Raw genomic sequence first — 16,444 nt, 5'->3', positions numbered from 1 at the left:
TAAAAATGTTTTGCCCTTCATAAAATAATTGAATTTTATTGAACATTGAACATTTAAAAATGTTTTGCCCTTCATAAAATAATGATATTCAAAAATTCAATCATCCATATGGTATTGTATGCATATTGTAGTGGGGTCCAGGGACCATCTGGGTTACTTGCGATGGTTCTAAATGGACCCAGGTCTGTGACTCTTGAGTGTACTGGAACCAACTGTAAATGGACGAATTTATGGTGGTCCTTGAAATTAAAACTCTTTTTTTGTGACCAACTTTTTATTTTATTTTCCTTTTTTAAAACAAGCTTTCAGAGGTGACAGACATTACATCACATTGCTGTGTGGGCAAGCAGTTCATACAGTTTTCCACAATGACATACGAAAGTGTCTTTTCAGTACAGAGATTGTCCGTCATTATAGTCATGTACTGTATAGTCTGCCTGTTGGCAGTTGTGACAGTCGCTTCCTCTGATCCTGAGGCTACTAAACAGCCCAGGTCCCTTCTTTACCCCCCTACCAGACCCCCGGGTTCGCACAGACATTATAGGAACGGTAAAACCATGATGTATACATGTAAATAATACAATTTAAATAATACAATTTCTTTCTTTCTTTTTTTTTTTTTTTTTTTGATGCAATGAAGTGAAAGACCAAAGTAAATCATAATTGTGTTTGTTAGATACCCTCTAATCTTGTTACAGAGTGAGTGGAAGGGAGAAACAGAAAAAACTGAACAACAAATAAAACAAAAAAACAGCAGAGAACAGAAAAGAAATTAAAACTCTTGAGAATTGTAATTGTATGGCAGACGTGAAGTCCACGTACCAGCTCTGACAGTGAGTGTATGTAATGAAACCAGTGGTGTGTTCTTTTCATTATGAAACCAGTTCCGGTTCATCAATGTCGGATCCGGTTCCTCCGATTCCGGATCCCAACCCTACGCGTAGTAATCGAGTTTGAGCCTCGTCGGACACCGTACATTTTTAGATAACTTGTTGTTAGACATGCAATAGCAACATAATAGACGAGCATCAGTGATAATGCTGTGTGTATGTTATAATTACAACATTAGAATTAGTGAAGCCTTACAGTCGCCTTGAGTATTTGTGTGCTAGATTCTAGCTAGGAGCACCCAGCTACTACCAGAGACAGAGGTAGATTTTGGCAAGTTTTCTACTAGCTACAGTTAGCTGGATGTAGGTTAAAGTTGACAGGGTAGAATAGATAGTAGCAAGACGACATCTGAACGGATTGAAGTGACTTTCAGCTCACATGCACCCTGCATCACCCTAACCTCTCTGACAGAAGGGATCTGCAGCCTGCAGTGACGTTAACGTTTCATTTCCGACTGGACTCTGGACTCATTGAAAAGGGCAATGTTGTCATTTGCTGTCAGGTCAGCTCTCATCAAAAGTAAGTGCATGTTAATAATGAAAGTCTCATATGAATCACTGACATAGGTAGAGTTTACTATACGACGCTACTTTTAATGTAAAGTAAGTGACAGCATTCACTTTAGCTAGCTCACTTTATGTTTATGTTTATGTTTATATTTTATATAAATAAATCATATATCATGACAGTTATGGATGAACTTCAACCTGGTGTTTGCACTTTCTCTCTTTTTGGCCCGTACATCTACATAAACGTTCAGATTTCAAATATAAAGTGCTTACCCCATGGCCACGGATGTTATAATTATGTACGGGCCCTCAGAAGTACCCGTATATTCCTTTTTATTAGTCAATAAAAAGCATTTCAATCCGATCGGTGGCCATTTTCTCCGTATTTTCGCAATATGCTTTCAAATGTGCGACCCTATCGGTTGGGTGGTGTATTGCGCTCTGATACACTATATCTCTATGAGAAAATGGCCACCGATCGGATTAAAATGCTTTTTATTGAACAATACGGAACATATGGGTACTTCTGAGGGCCCGTACATGATTGTAACATCCGTTGCCATGAGGTCAGCACTTTATATTTGAAATCTGAACGTGTTATGTAGATGCATGGACCAAAAAGGAAGAAAGTGCAAAGGCCAGGTTGAAGTTCATCCATGATGGTCGTGACAGACGACCGTCGTGTGATCTATGGCTATGTTTATTTAAGTGAAAGGTCACATCCAGTCACATTTGACCCATTTAGAAGTTGAAATATTTCGTATGCCGTATATTATCCAGTTGTTTTAATTAGAACAAGGCCTCAAAACAGCGTTAGAAAGATGACAAAGGCAATAGACAGGGCAAAAGCTATAACAACCTGATTAACGGGTGTATCTAACTTCTCTCAGTTGTTCCTCATATGATTTTTCGTGTAGAATCAATTTCTGCTTGGGCCATTTTTGTATTGCGCATAGTTAATGAGACAATTTGCATATTTGATTAAACTAGCAGAAATAACGAGTAGAGGTCATCCAACTTGTGTTTTGGTGGTTTTCTGGTAAAATAATGAACATTTTATCTCATTCAGGTGTAAGGACCTTTACAGTGTAACCATTGGGTATGTTTATGGTAGGCAATTAGCATATATTATGCATATGTAATGACGCATGGTCATTTTCTGTTCAGTGTTAAGCACTAATTTTTACAAATATTATTATTCCTGTACACCTGACCACTACTGAAACAGTAAATATCCCAACAAACTGCTCTTTGTTCATGTAATAAGCTATTATGACCATAAAAATAGTTTCTGTATATCAATTATTATGACTTCTAGACCATATTTCTGGAAAACAATGGTCACTACCAAATGTTTCTCAGTTTCTATGGGTAATTTCTCCTGTAGAATCCATTTCTGCTTAGGACATTTTGCATTGTGCATGTTTAATGAGATAATTATGTTGATTATGTGGGTGTAGGAGACGGAGTAATATCTTTAGGGCACCAGATATAAAAATTGTTAACAAATATAATGTGTATATAAAATTTGTTTTTAGATAAGATATTGCAGATCAATTATGCAAATTAGATACATCTTTACATTTATTATTAATGCATGAGTTCTTCATAAGAACATGACAAGACTAATTATTTTAGTAAACTAGCCTAAATATTGTAGGGTCTAAGGTTGTGCATTAGACTCGTACCCAGGCTTTTTGGTATGCATTAGTCAGGAGAGGGACTTCCTAGCTTGCCTCGAGGCACACCCACACACACACACACACACACACACACACACGTCTATTGTGCCGTTATCGTGTCATTTAGTTGTTTTTTCTATGGGAAATGTCTTGGAAGGGATTCTCTGGGAAGAGGCAGAGACAGAGAGAACTGGATGACAGTGAGCAGAGGGTGACGGTACCAGTACCAGTACCCTCTCCTACTGGCAAGAATGTGCCAGTGCAGCCAAAAAGTGCAGGCATGAGCGGGATACAGGCAGCAATGACTCTGCGTTGGGAATCATACTGGTAGCGCACCACCTTAAGGAGGTGCCATGCTACCTTGCTACAATGGAAATGGGCCCATCAACATCTACTGCCTCCAGGCTGAAATAGGGGCTCAACGCAATGGCTTGTCTGACAATGAAACATCTGCCCACCTTGCCTTTGGAAGGACAGACGTTACATGCACAGACAATCCTCAGACCAGAGGGGCATTTGTCCAGTCTGCCTTCGAGGATGGCAATTGTCCAGTAGACTGAGGAGAAAAGTCGAGCATAGGAGCCTATGGCACCAAGCTGCATGGACTAATCCAATGCAGCTATCACAATTTGCGTCATGTGGAATTGGTGCCAGAAGCCTTTGTTCAATGACTCCTTCCTCGCCGTTTTAGAGAGCATATCCATGCCCCATTGCCCCAATACCCTCAAAGAAGCAGAATGCTTAAGAGTCCATACTACATGTTACCATCCATGGTTTGACTGACCCTGCCTACATCAGACAAGCCAAGTGGGGGGTGTGGTGATGGGGACAGTGAAGAGCCATTACAGCAGGTATCTCCCATCAATCACAAGAGACACTGGAAAGACAGAAGAAAGTCCTATGCTCTGGCTGCTACCAATGTTGAGAACCGGGGCACATAGGCATTGCAATGAAAGTCATAGGTCAGTCTCCTGGAACATTGGATGGCTGTGCAGCTTCCTGGATCTGGTATATTATCGCCTGTTAGTGCGGAAATTTGCAGTCAACACCAGCTCCTTACACAGGCTGACACATTGGGACGAGGCATGCAACACTGGTGCCTTGCATCAGCTATGGAAGGTACTCATTAGAACCTCAGTCCGACTATATCCTCCTGACCCAAATAATAATATATCATGGTAAAAGATGCCATGATGGGGGCCTGCACTGTGCTGTCTCAGGAGGAAGAGAGCAGAGAAATAATGGTTTGGTAAGCTGTTCCCTAAACTTCTGCCTGACCCGACCAGAGCTGTTGGTGGTGGTGCAGGCTGTGAAGCATTTCCACCTGTACTTTTTCAACCATCACATCTCTTAACTGATTACTAAAGTACAGAAGGACAGATGACCCGATGGCTTGAAACAATTCCAAGGTGCACCATCAAGCAAGCCATCTCCATAACAACACTGTTACAGTGACCGATGGGAACCACAAAAGCCCCGCTGCCCCTGAACCCCTGAACCCATACAAATGAGAGCAGGACAGTGATGTGGTCCACAACCAGATTCAGAGTTGGATCAGCTGGACAGTTCCCTGCGTGATCTACAGGGGCACTTTTGGTCAAAGACAACAATGTATCCTACACGCAGTGGACCAGCCTCACTGTAATCAACAGATTGCCATGTTACTGTGTCAACAGACGGTTAATAAAGGATTGTGTCTTCCTGACAAACGTAGCTCACAGGAACAGGTTTGGTCTGGAAACAATGTCTTAAGGGACGACTTCACCACTTTTCAACCTATCTTCATATAATAGGTCCTCACTAATACTCATGATAAAATGGTACAATTTTTTGTGTCTCAAAGGAGGGCTGTGGACAGTTCAGAGTCCCGTCTACCAGTGACATCATCAATGGGGAATACAAGCTAATAGAAACTGCAGGCTTTCTATTCCTGGAAAGTTGAAATGCAATAAAAGAAGCCATTGTTCTCGTGTTAATAAAAATCTAAATAAAAAATGTGAAATATTGTTGGAAAAAAAAATCATGCCTAACGATGATGTCACTGGTAGACAAGTTTCTGGACTGTCCACAGCCCTCCTATGAGACACAGACCAAGTAGAATTTTTTTTTACCATTTTATCATGAGTATTAGTGAGGACCAATTATATGAAGATAGGTTGAAAAGCGGTGAAGTCGTCCTATGTCATCCGAAGTCGTCCATAACCTATCCTCGCAAGATAGGTTATGCCACACCATAGGACAATGGCTGGCAGCAATTTATTCCATACAAACCCTCTTCAGACTGGTTAACCATATAGTAACACCAACGTATTTGACATGTTCGTTCTAGTGTATCTTGATATGTCTTAGTTTTACAGAAAGTGCAGCTTTATGGCATGCCCCCACCATGCGTTTGCTTTTGAGTTGTTACATATGCATGATATATGCTAATTAGCTACCATAAACATACTCAATGGTTACACTGTAAAGGTCCTTACACCTGAATGAGATAAAATGTTAATTATTTTACCAGAAAACCACCAAAACACAAGTTGGATGACCACTACTTGTTATTTCTGCTAGTTTAATCAAATATGCAAATTATCTCATGAACTATGCGCAATTCAAAAATGTCCTAAGTAGAAATGGATTCTACACGAAAAATCATATGAAGAACAACTGAGAGAAGTTAGATACACCCGTTAATCAGGTCTACAATGGTTGTTTATTTTGAAGGTACTGCAGAAAGCCTCATGATGTGAGGGTTACAAAGGGAAAGTGTCTGTCTTTGTGTATAACCACCTTTGTGTATAACCACCTTTGTGTATAACCACCTGTCACCTGGCTTTAGTCTTTGTGTCTTTAGGAGGCTGTAACTCTCTCCCATCTCACTCTCTCTCTCAGACAGGTGTCTGTGGCTCCCAGTCTGCAGTGCAGTCAGAAGCATGTCTTCTGTGGGGGGCCCAACCCCTCCCTTCACCACCCTAGCCATCAATCATCCAGCTGAGTCCATCACTCATGTTGAACTACACCGGCCAGAGAAACGCAACGCCATGAACAGGGCTTTCTGGAGGTATGACTAGACTGCACTGTCATTCTGTCTGTTTACATACTGTACACGCATACAGGGGGTATGCTGCAAGGTTACTGCCAGTGCTGTGTAACCCGATCATATATGTTTTATTTTTCATTTTATTTGTGTATGGCATATACTGCTCAAAATAATTAAGGGAACGCTTTGATCCCTTAATTCTTTTGAGCAGTTTTTGTTGGCAGTATGTACACAGTTCATGAAAACTCAAAATAATTACTTTTGAGCAGTATACATTTCTTTGAGCAGTATATTTTTAAAGATATTTCTTAGGCATTATTTTGTTGCCTTTTATTGACAGCGACAGGAAATGCAGAGAGAGAGAGTATGGGGATAACATTCAGCAAATGATCCGGCCTAGTATCTGCCTGGGGACTCATTGATCAGAGCATTACGCCCATGTGGTGTGTGCCCTAACCACTCAACTTGCTTTTTTAGCGGTGCCAACCGCTCTACACTTTACTTTGTCCGTTTGAGCGTCCGTATGAGCACGGGATGAGCACGGCAAAGAAGAAACACATACACACACACACGCACGCACACACGCACGCACGCACGCACGCACGCACGCACACACACACACACACACACACACACACACACACACACACACACACACACTTGACGTCCGTATGTCCGTTTGTATGTTATGTCCGTTTGAGCACGGCATTGAAACAGCAATAACTCCAGTTTGCAGCATGCTACCAAGTCCAAATTTGGTATGTGGACTTAGACCACCAACAGGGACGACCTGTAATTACTTAAGCCCCGCCCCCTCTGTCTGCCCATTGGCTGGGCTTTAAACAGCCATTATTGCAGTTTGCAGCATGCTACCAAGTACAAATTTGGTAAGTGGACTCAGACCACCAATAGGGACGCACTGAAATTAGTTAAGCCCCGCCCCAAAGGCACCGCTTCCTTGATGAAAGACAGAAAGACATTAGTCTGCGTTTCACCACAGTGCCAAATAGCAGATGTGCAAGCTCACAACGTGTTGCAACACAACACTGTGATTTTTTTAGATCGGCTATTTTCGGTAAAGACATTTGGTGTCGAGGAAAAAAGGAGGGGGCCTTGTATAGACCTCTGGCCCCTGTCAATGAAGTGCATACGGTTTAAATGGTTCATTTGAACACTGTAATGAAATCCAGAATGGAGGTTTAACATGAACATGCCGTGTCTTTACCAGTGAGATGGTGGACTGCTTCAACCAAATAGCTGGAGACCCAGATTGCAGAGTAGTGGTGTTTTCTGGAGCAGGGAAGTCTTTTACTGCAGGTATGTATAGTTATTGAACTTGAAATATTAGTGCTTGTTTCAAGATGATTATCTCACCTGCATATCACCTTTTATGAAAAAAAGAAGAAAAAAAGAAAGTAAAAAAAATAAAAATAAAAAAATATGTTCCTTTACAGGAAAAGCTACAAATAATCTGTGTAACAAACTCAAGCACTTTCAACCTGGCATCCCCATTTTGTTATTATAGGCCAACATTTTCAATTAATTGCAAAAATAGCAGCTCTACAAGATCACAACGACACGTTGTGAGCTTTTAGATCAGCTATTGACACTTGCCAAAGTATAGAATAAAGCATTGATTTATGAAATCACATAAAAAGATGAAATATGGACATTGTGTGTGTGTGTGTGTGTGTGTGTGTGTGTGTGTGTGTGTGTGTGTGTGTGTGTGTGTGTGTGTGTGTGTGTGTGTGTGTGTGTGTGTGTGTGTGTGTGTGTGTGTGTGTGTGTGTGTGTGTGTGTGTGTGTGTGTGTGTGTGTGTGTGCGCGCGTGCGCAGGTATTGACTTGATGGACATGGCCAGTGACGTACTTCAGCCAGAGGGGGATGACATGGCAAGAACCTCCTGGAACATGAGAAGAATCATAGCCAAATACCAGGAAACATTCTCTGTTATAGAGAAGGTGAATGATTACACTCTGACGCTGTGTATATTGTGGCAGGGTGGCCTTTTCAGAGAAAAAAATGAAAGCATCAGGTCACTCTCACTAACGCATTAACCCATTAAGATCTGGAACGCATCTGTGTGTCATTTTTTTCTTTGGCAATTCAAAAATAGCAGATCTACAAGCTCATAGCGCGGCACCGAGATCTACTATGAGCTTGTAGATCTGCTATTTTTTTTTAAATCGTGAAAATTTGTTCAAATTTTTTAATATATATATTTTTAAACATTTTAACTCAAATATTTGCTTTTGGGGGATTCTACAAATGTCTTATAAATCCTAACAGTTTTTTTAAAATAAACTTGCTATAATATATCAAACTGTTTTCATGTCAAGGACCCCCCAAAATGGACATGTACATGTACTGAACAAAATATTTTGTTCCAGGGACCCACAGAAGCAAATATTTGAGTTAAAAATGTGTATATATATATTCAAAGATTTGCACACATTTTCACAATTGTTATTCAAAAATAGCAGATCTGCAAGCTCATAGCTTGTATAACTGCTTTTTTTTAATAGCCAAAGAAATCTAAAAATGACACACAGATGTGTTCCCGGTCTTAATGGGTTAAATACCCACAGCAGTTTAACCTCTGGATCAAACTAAAGAACCTACACAGTCATGGATTATTACTCTAGGTAGGAGATGGTGGACATGTCTAGGTTGGAATTGTGCTTTGACTCTCTTTTCTTTCAAAAGTGCCCAAAACCTGTGGTGGTAGCAGTCCACGGAGCCTGTGTAGGAGGAGGTAATGATATTGCCACAATGCCTAACAACAACAACAACACCACCACAAATAACATTATAATCTGGCTTCAAGTCCATTATTATGTAATATGGAGATATTACATCTACTTTTAAAAATTGTATAACTTGTACTAGACTGGAGGAAGACTCGGTAAGCTGATTTGTCACGCTGTCTCTTATTCCAGGAGTTGACCTGATCACAGCCTGTGATATTCGTTTATGTACCCAAGACGCATGGTTCCAAGTCAAGGTATGGCTACTTTTTAATCTATATATTATTATTATTACCTTGTAAGAGCTCATACCGCATACGTAAATAAGGCTATATAGTAGGGGCTGCTAACCACAAAAAATGGCCAAATCGTTACGCGGCGGATAAAAGCACCAAATTTGATACAGATGTCCCTTGGGTCATCCTAAAACATCCTAGAAGGGGTGCCCAAAAAAATCTTAAACAGGAAGTGAGTTATGGACAAAATTCAAAATGGCCACCTAAACTGTTGACCGTTGACTCAAAAGACACCAAAAGAATCTCCAAAAAGCATAAAATTTGGCACATATGTTCCTTGGGTCATCCTAAGACATCCTAGAAGGGGTGCCCAAAGGAATCTGAAACAGGAAGTGAGTTATTGACGAAATTGAAAATGGCCGCCTAGTGTTGTCGATTGACTCAAAAGACAACTAAGGAATCTCATAAAAGCATACAATTTGGCACACATGTCCCTTTGGTCATCCTAAGACATCCTAGAAGGGGTGCCCAAAAAAATCTTAAACAGGAAGTGAGTTATTGACAAATTTTAAAATGACCGCCTACAGTGTTATCGATTGACTCAAAAGACAACTAAAGAATATCATAAAAGCATACAATTTGGCATACATGTCCCTTGGGTCATCCCAAGACATCCCAGAAGGGGTGCCCAAAAGAATCTTAAACAGGAAGTGAGTTATTGACAAAATTGAAAATGACCGCCTACAGTGCTGTCGATTGACTCAACAGACAACTAAAGAATCTCATAAAAGCATACAATTTGGCATACATGTCCCTTGGGTCATCCTAAGGGGTGCAGTACGTTAGTCCGACAGCGCATTCCTCCGACAGCGCAGCGCTCCGACGTTTCAATACTAAACCCGAACCAAACCCGCACCCTAACCCTAACCGCACGCGGATGCCACATAGTCGGAGAAAAGGTCTGTCGGATTAACGCATGCCTCCCCATCCTAAGACATCCTAGAAGGGGTGCCTGAAATGATCTGAAACAGGAAGTGAGTTATTGACTAAATTGAAAATGGCCGTGTACAGTGTTGACAGATGATGCAAAAGACACTCATAAAAAATAATCTCATAAAAGCATGACATTTGGTACAAATGTCCCTTGGGTGATCTGAATGCATCTTAAGGGGTGCCCAAAAAAAGTTTTAATAGTCTCTCAATGGAAAACAGTCCTCCCCCACGGGCTGCACTGCTACAACATTCAAATCGAGCAGTTTGCCAATCTGGCATTTGGTCCAGAAGCCTGAAAGCTATGCAATCTCTACCATCTCCTGACAAATATGGATGGATTAAAGTCGCTGATTCGTGGACACCTTTATGGACACTCTTGCCAGAGGCTGCCAAAGTTTGTAGAGAACTCAAGCGTGGCTGCAAAGCTGAGCCCTTCTGTTCGAGAAAGTGTAGATGCCGGGATGCTGGGTTACCTTGCAGAGCATTATGCCAATGTGGTGGTAATTGCGAAATGGCACACATGAATACATGTAGTTACTAAACACTAATCACAAAAAACAGTAATGATCAAGAAGAAAATACATGAGAAGATAGAGTGTAAAACCAGCAAGAAGATGTAGAGTGCAAAATAAATAAGATGCAGAGAGTAAAATAAGAATATGCAGCGTAAGATAAGATGCAGAGTAAAATAAATAAAAATATGCAGAGAGTTAGATAAATAAAGAAGATTCAAAGAGTAAAATAAAAAAAATAATGCAGAGAGTAAAATAAATAAGATGATGTAGAAATGAAAACAGAAGGTAGACTACAAAATACGATACGTCGTATTGAGTCTGCATAATATGCAGACTGCCGTGGTCAACTGTTTAAACAGCCATTTAGAATTTCTTCAACATGGTCCCTTCCTAAAAATTTTAATAAACAAGCAAACAAACAAATAAATAACCCCATCTGGGATTAAGAAGCACTCAATGTACCAAAAATGTACCAAAAATACGTACCAAATGGTACACTTTTATGACGTCCCTTTATGTTTTCTTTTGTGTCAACTGCTTTAGGCGGTCACTTCCTGTTTAAAACCTCTTTGGGCACCCCTTGTAGGATGCGTTCAGATCACCCAAGGGACATTTGTACCACATTTCATGCTTTTATGAGATTCTTTAGGTATCTTGCATCATCTTTCACACTGTAGGCGGACATTTTCAATTTTGTCCATAACTCACTTCCTGTTTGAGATTTTTTTGGGCACCCCTTCTAGGATGTTTTAGGATGACCCAAGGGACATCTGTATCAAATTTCATGCTTTTATCCGCCGCGTAACGATTTTTCACTTAGCAGCCCCTACTAATAGTAGTTCCCTCAGCTAGCCCTGGTTTGATTCCAATCTGAGGCTTCTTGCTGCATGTAATATCCTTTCTTTATCCTGCCTTTCCTCTCTCTCTTTCACTGTCACTATCAGAAATAAAGCAGAAATCCTGAAAAAAAATATCTTTACAAATATTTCTATTACCATTTTTTGCATTAAAACAGGGGATTTAACAATATGGGTGCCAAACACGGTAAAACAAAAAGGGTTTTCAGAGAGTAGCGCTTAGGTGCCGAACACGGTAGAAACCGTGTTATCAGTCTTTCCTGGATGAAAACCTCCTGCATGTACTGTGCATTCAGAAGGGAGAGTAAAATAATGTGCAATTAAACGGGGCATTATATTTTCTCCGCAAGATGAACATGGACTGTGTCCCAGCATGCATCTCGGTATCTCAACATAGTAAGAACCCCCACAGAGCCTTCGATATGATGTTGAAAATTGGTTTACTCGGGTTTCAGTTAAAATGTTCTGATTTCCGCTATGCATTTTATTGATTGAAGTTTGACAAATGCATATGCATAAACATACATTATATCTGTCAAAAGGATAAAATACAAAACAGTTTCTTTATTTTATAGAGTGGAAAACATGTATGAAAAGTGTCATACATGTTTTCTATAATACAGCACACTTTATATGCATCTCATCTTGTCTCATATTGTAGGAAGTGGATATTGGTCTTGCAGCAGATGTTGGAACTCTCCAAAGACTTCCTAAAGTCATCGGCAGTCGAAGGTAATAAATAGACAGTTGTTAAATACCTCTTTGCTAGACGGTCTCATCCAGATTGAAAATAAGTTCAGTATAAGAAGTTTAGAAGCTTCAATTTCTCTACATCTCAGCAACTGCAAGCTACCAGCAGAATGGAGTTCCCATGATCCTAGAATGATTATAGATAATTGGTATGAGAGAGGAATGGTAGTCACACTCTGTAGGATTTGCTGTTTGGTCGTTTCACAACACCATGACTAGGCTCATGTGGTCAGACCCATACCTCTTAACATCATCAATTCCAGCCACAGAAGGTCTGAAGTCAGTTTGTCTGGGTTGTGCCAGAGAAGATCTTAGGCAAGCCTCCGATTAGCTCGGTTGTAACGGAAGTCAGTGGTTGGACGAAGTCAGGAGGTCCATGGTTCTTGTGTCTGTCACGCTTTTCTTTAGTCTTAGAGGGCAGTTCTTAGGGCCCTGTCCGTCGAGATGTTTTTTCCCGGCTGAAAACGCCAAGGCGCTTGCCTAAAACGGTTAAAAAAATCTAATTCATCAAGCAGATAAAAACTCCACACATGAATGCACGATCGAAACATGAATGCTCTGTGCCTCATCACGCTGCTGGGGTCTCCAAAAATATGGACTATTTAAAACATACGGGGCTCAGGAAACAAAAATGTCTTGGTGGTCACAGCCCCATAACCACTTTTCATTAGTTGTGCACCAGACATTAGACATCTAGCTAATCTTCTGGCTACCGCAAGAGCAAGACTAGCAAATGGCTAATGAGCTAGATCATGTTCAGAATAAAACTGGTCAGTTTAGACAATTCGATAGCATATGCATCACTTCCTGTGAAGCTCTCAATTTGAGTATCTGGTAAGAAAGTAAGGGGGCAGACAGTCATGAATACAAATTGTATTTAGAGAAGTGGTTACGCAACACATTGATGTGGAATGGTCATGTAAAAATGTCATATAAAAAAGAAGACATACTCACACATGCTTCAATCACCAGTAAGTAATGTATCATGTCAATGTTGTTGCTTTTCTCTTTCAACTCATTTTTAGCCTTGTGAATGAGCTTGCTCTGACTGCTAGAAAGCTGTATGCGGATGAGGCCAAGAGCTGTGGCTTAGTCAGGTAGGCGTGTGTCCATAATATAAACATTGATATTTTAACCTATTCAAACCGGGAACGCATCTGTGTTCCACTTAATCCATATTTTATACTTTGGCTATTCAAAAATAGCAGATATACAAGCTCATAGCGTGGCACCGAGTGCCGTGCTATGAGCTTGTAGATCTGCTATTTTTGGAAAATCTTGAACATTTGTGCAAATATTTGAATATATATATATATATATATATATATATATATATATATATATATATATATATATACATTCTTTTTTTTTAAAGCGAAAGTTTTTAACTCAAATCCTTGCTTCTGGGGGGTCCCTGGAACAACATATTTTGAGATGGGGGTCGGCGGCCATATACATATATATTTTTGGGGGTCCTTGACATGAAAATGTTTGAGAACCACTGATATAGAAACATATGTTTTTATTTTTTTATTAAGGAGTTAGAATACATCTGTAGAATCCCCAGAAGCAAAGATTTGAGTTGCAAATGTTTGCCTTAAAAAATATATATATATTCAAAGATGTTCACATATTTTCACCATTTTTCTTTGGCTATTAAAAAATAGCAGATCTACAAGCTCGTAGCGCGGCACCGAGTGCAGCGCTACGTGCTTGTAGATCTGCTATTTTTTAATAGCCAAATAAATCTAAAAATGACACAGATTCTTCCCTTGTCTTAATGGGTTAAAGCAGTAAATTACGTGCACTTGTTCCCCAGATTGTCAACGTATCATTTATGAACAAAACACTTCACATTCTCTTTAGCCGCGTGTTTGCTGACAAGGAGGCCATGATGGCTGGAGCCTTGGAAATGGCCAGCGAGATCGCCGGTCGGAGCCCGGTAGCCGTACAGGGAACCAAAGTCAACCTCATTTACTCCAGAGACCACAGTGTAGCAGAGGGACTGGACTACATGGTAATGTATTACTCTCTTACACCCTTTTTCTTCACATTCTTTAGTAGGAAAGAATTGGCCATTTCCTTTGACAATATAGGAGTACGACTTTCTTTGGCTACATAGTATAGTATTACTTAAACATCTTTACGTAGTGTAATGACTTTTATAAACATTTAAAGGTAGGGTAAGTTTGATAGTAATCATTGCTACAGGGGTCTCTCCAGCTCTTTAGTAAACACCTACCTGAATACATTTTCAGGTAGGTGACAACTAGCCTGGCGTAGCTAGACTATATCACTGCGTGGATATGAGTCTGGTGCTTCCATGAGGACGTTTTGTTTCCCAAGGGGCGGGATCAAAACAATGTCCCTCAACGCAATTGGTTAGACCTACAACCAACTACCAATTACAGTCGCCCATATTCGAATACTGGGCCCTGATTGGTGCCCCACGTCTTCTGGAACAGGAAATGGATTCTCTATGGAGCGGTGCCAGATCCAAATCGCAGAGTGCATTTTTTTTTTGCACTCGCAGATTCGTCTGGTCCCAGGCTAGGTGACAACATTTAAGCCAATCAGGAAAGAGCACTGAAAATGCATTTTCTGTTTAATAAAGAGCTGGAAAGACATGGGAGAGGACAGACTTTTTAACCATGCTATAGTGCATTTCTTAGCATGGCTATATCAATATCAATTGACATTCGATTTGCATTTTTTAGCTCATAATACTTTCATCTCATTTGATTGATGATGACTTGATTCCCATGCGTCATTTTCTTGTTCTCCATTTCCAGGCCACTTGGAATATGAGCATGCTTCAGACACATGATGTAATGAAGTCAGCTCAGGCCTCCATGGAGAAGAAGAGTCCCAAGACAGTACCCTTCTCCAAACTATAAACTAAACCCTGCCTAAGTGATTGATTTACACAGTAAGAATGTTAGATTTTTCTGCTGATGATTCAACGTCATGGTTTTCCTGCAGCTCTGTTCGTTTGGGATTGAGAATGAGACTTTATGTTTATCTGTAAAGTCAACCTTATAAGTCCATACTAAACACTGGGATGTGCAAGCAGATGCTTAACGGAGGACAGTGCTAAACATCAGGGACAGAGGGGACGAGTAGACTTCTCCTTCCAAAAAGGACGTTGGAATGTACTAATATGACATTTATTCGCATGCAACTGACTTTTCTTATCCTGATATAAAACATGCATATTGTGTGTGTTGGTACCTCTATGTACATCAGAATTGTCAGTCAGCCATTTTTTTGTACATTTTCAGATGACTGCATCTTCACTGTTTCTATTAAAATGTGTAAAAACATTTTTGCTTCTCAATACAAGAAAGAACTTGATGTTGTTTCTGCTGCTCCATTCTTACACTTTAAAATGGCTTCAATAAAAGGTATTACAAATATACTATGCATTATAATTTACACTTAAAATACATTTACAATGCATGTTTCTCAAAAATGTAGAGTAAAAAGTCTTCTTAGCTCTGAGTGTCTGAAAGGTTTTCTGTCTAAAGTTTAAAACGTAAACCTCAAAATCAATAATGTGTATTGTCCTTAAATGTTTGCTCTACTTAACATTTACCATTGAAGATATTTCATTGACACTCTTAGCCTCTAGTTTGTGGGCAGTAACGTTATAAACCAGTACATAACATGGCAGCATAGCATGGTCCGGGTGGAAGCCAGGAAGAAGAGAAACGAAACCGCCATGGCCAGGTTTTAAGGTATTCCATTCCAATCACGCTACCACGCTATCACGTTTTAAGGTATTCCATTCCAATCACGCTACCACCTGCAACTCAACATTCTGAGAAAGCGTGAGTGGGCAGCACAACAGTGTTGATTTCGTCGACTAAAACTATGATTTTTTTTTTTTCGTCGACTACCTTTTTTCACTGACTAAATCTAAATAAAAACTAAATCAAAGCTAAGCTATGATGCCTGAAACTAAGACTAAATATACTGACAATTTCGTCAACAAATAAAAACTAGACTAAAATGTTAAGGGGGGATGAGTGGAGAAGAGTTCCAGTAGAATTAAGACAAGTAGGTTTGGTTGCGCTCAGGTGTTGCGCTCTGAATATAGCAGATCTACAAGCTCACAACGTGTCGCAGAGCTTGTAGATCTGCTATTTTCAGCATGCAACCAAGTGTAAAATCAGCCATTACGACGCCATCAAGGCACCGTCAAAATACATTTTAGTCGACTAAATCAACTGT

At 40.0% G+C, this 16,444-nt stretch overlaps 1 protein-coding gene across 1 annotated transcript; it reads left to right on the top strand.

Annotated features, from left to right (window-relative positions):
• Positions 1-976: 976 nt before the first annotated feature.
• LOC311050174 (delta(3,5)-Delta(2,4)-dienoyl-CoA isomerase, mitochondrial-like) lies at positions 977-15,595 on the top strand. Its single transcript, XM_084064152.1, has 10 exons — positions 977-1,410; positions 5,966-6,134; positions 7,342-7,430; positions 7,950-8,074; positions 8,820-8,868; positions 9,053-9,117; positions 12,123-12,193; positions 13,237-13,308; positions 14,078-14,228; positions 15,004-15,595. Exons 1-10 carry the CDS (start codon positions 1,374-1,376, stop codon positions 15,106-15,108), a joined length of 933 nt encoding a protein of 310 aa, XP_083920278.1. The 5' UTR covers positions 977-1,373; the 3' UTR covers positions 15,109-15,595.
• The last annotated feature ends 849 nt before the right edge of the window (positions 15,596-16,444 follow it).

The sequence above is a fragment of the Gymnoscopelus microlampas genome, assembly GCF_963454915.1.
Source record: "Gymnoscopelus microlampas genome assembly, chromosome: 8".
Classification (NCBI taxonomy): domain Eukaryota; kingdom Metazoa; phylum Chordata; class Actinopteri; order Myctophiformes; family Myctophidae; genus Gymnoscopelus; species Gymnoscopelus microlampas.
This window is presented reverse-complemented; position numbering and strand designations above follow the sequence as displayed.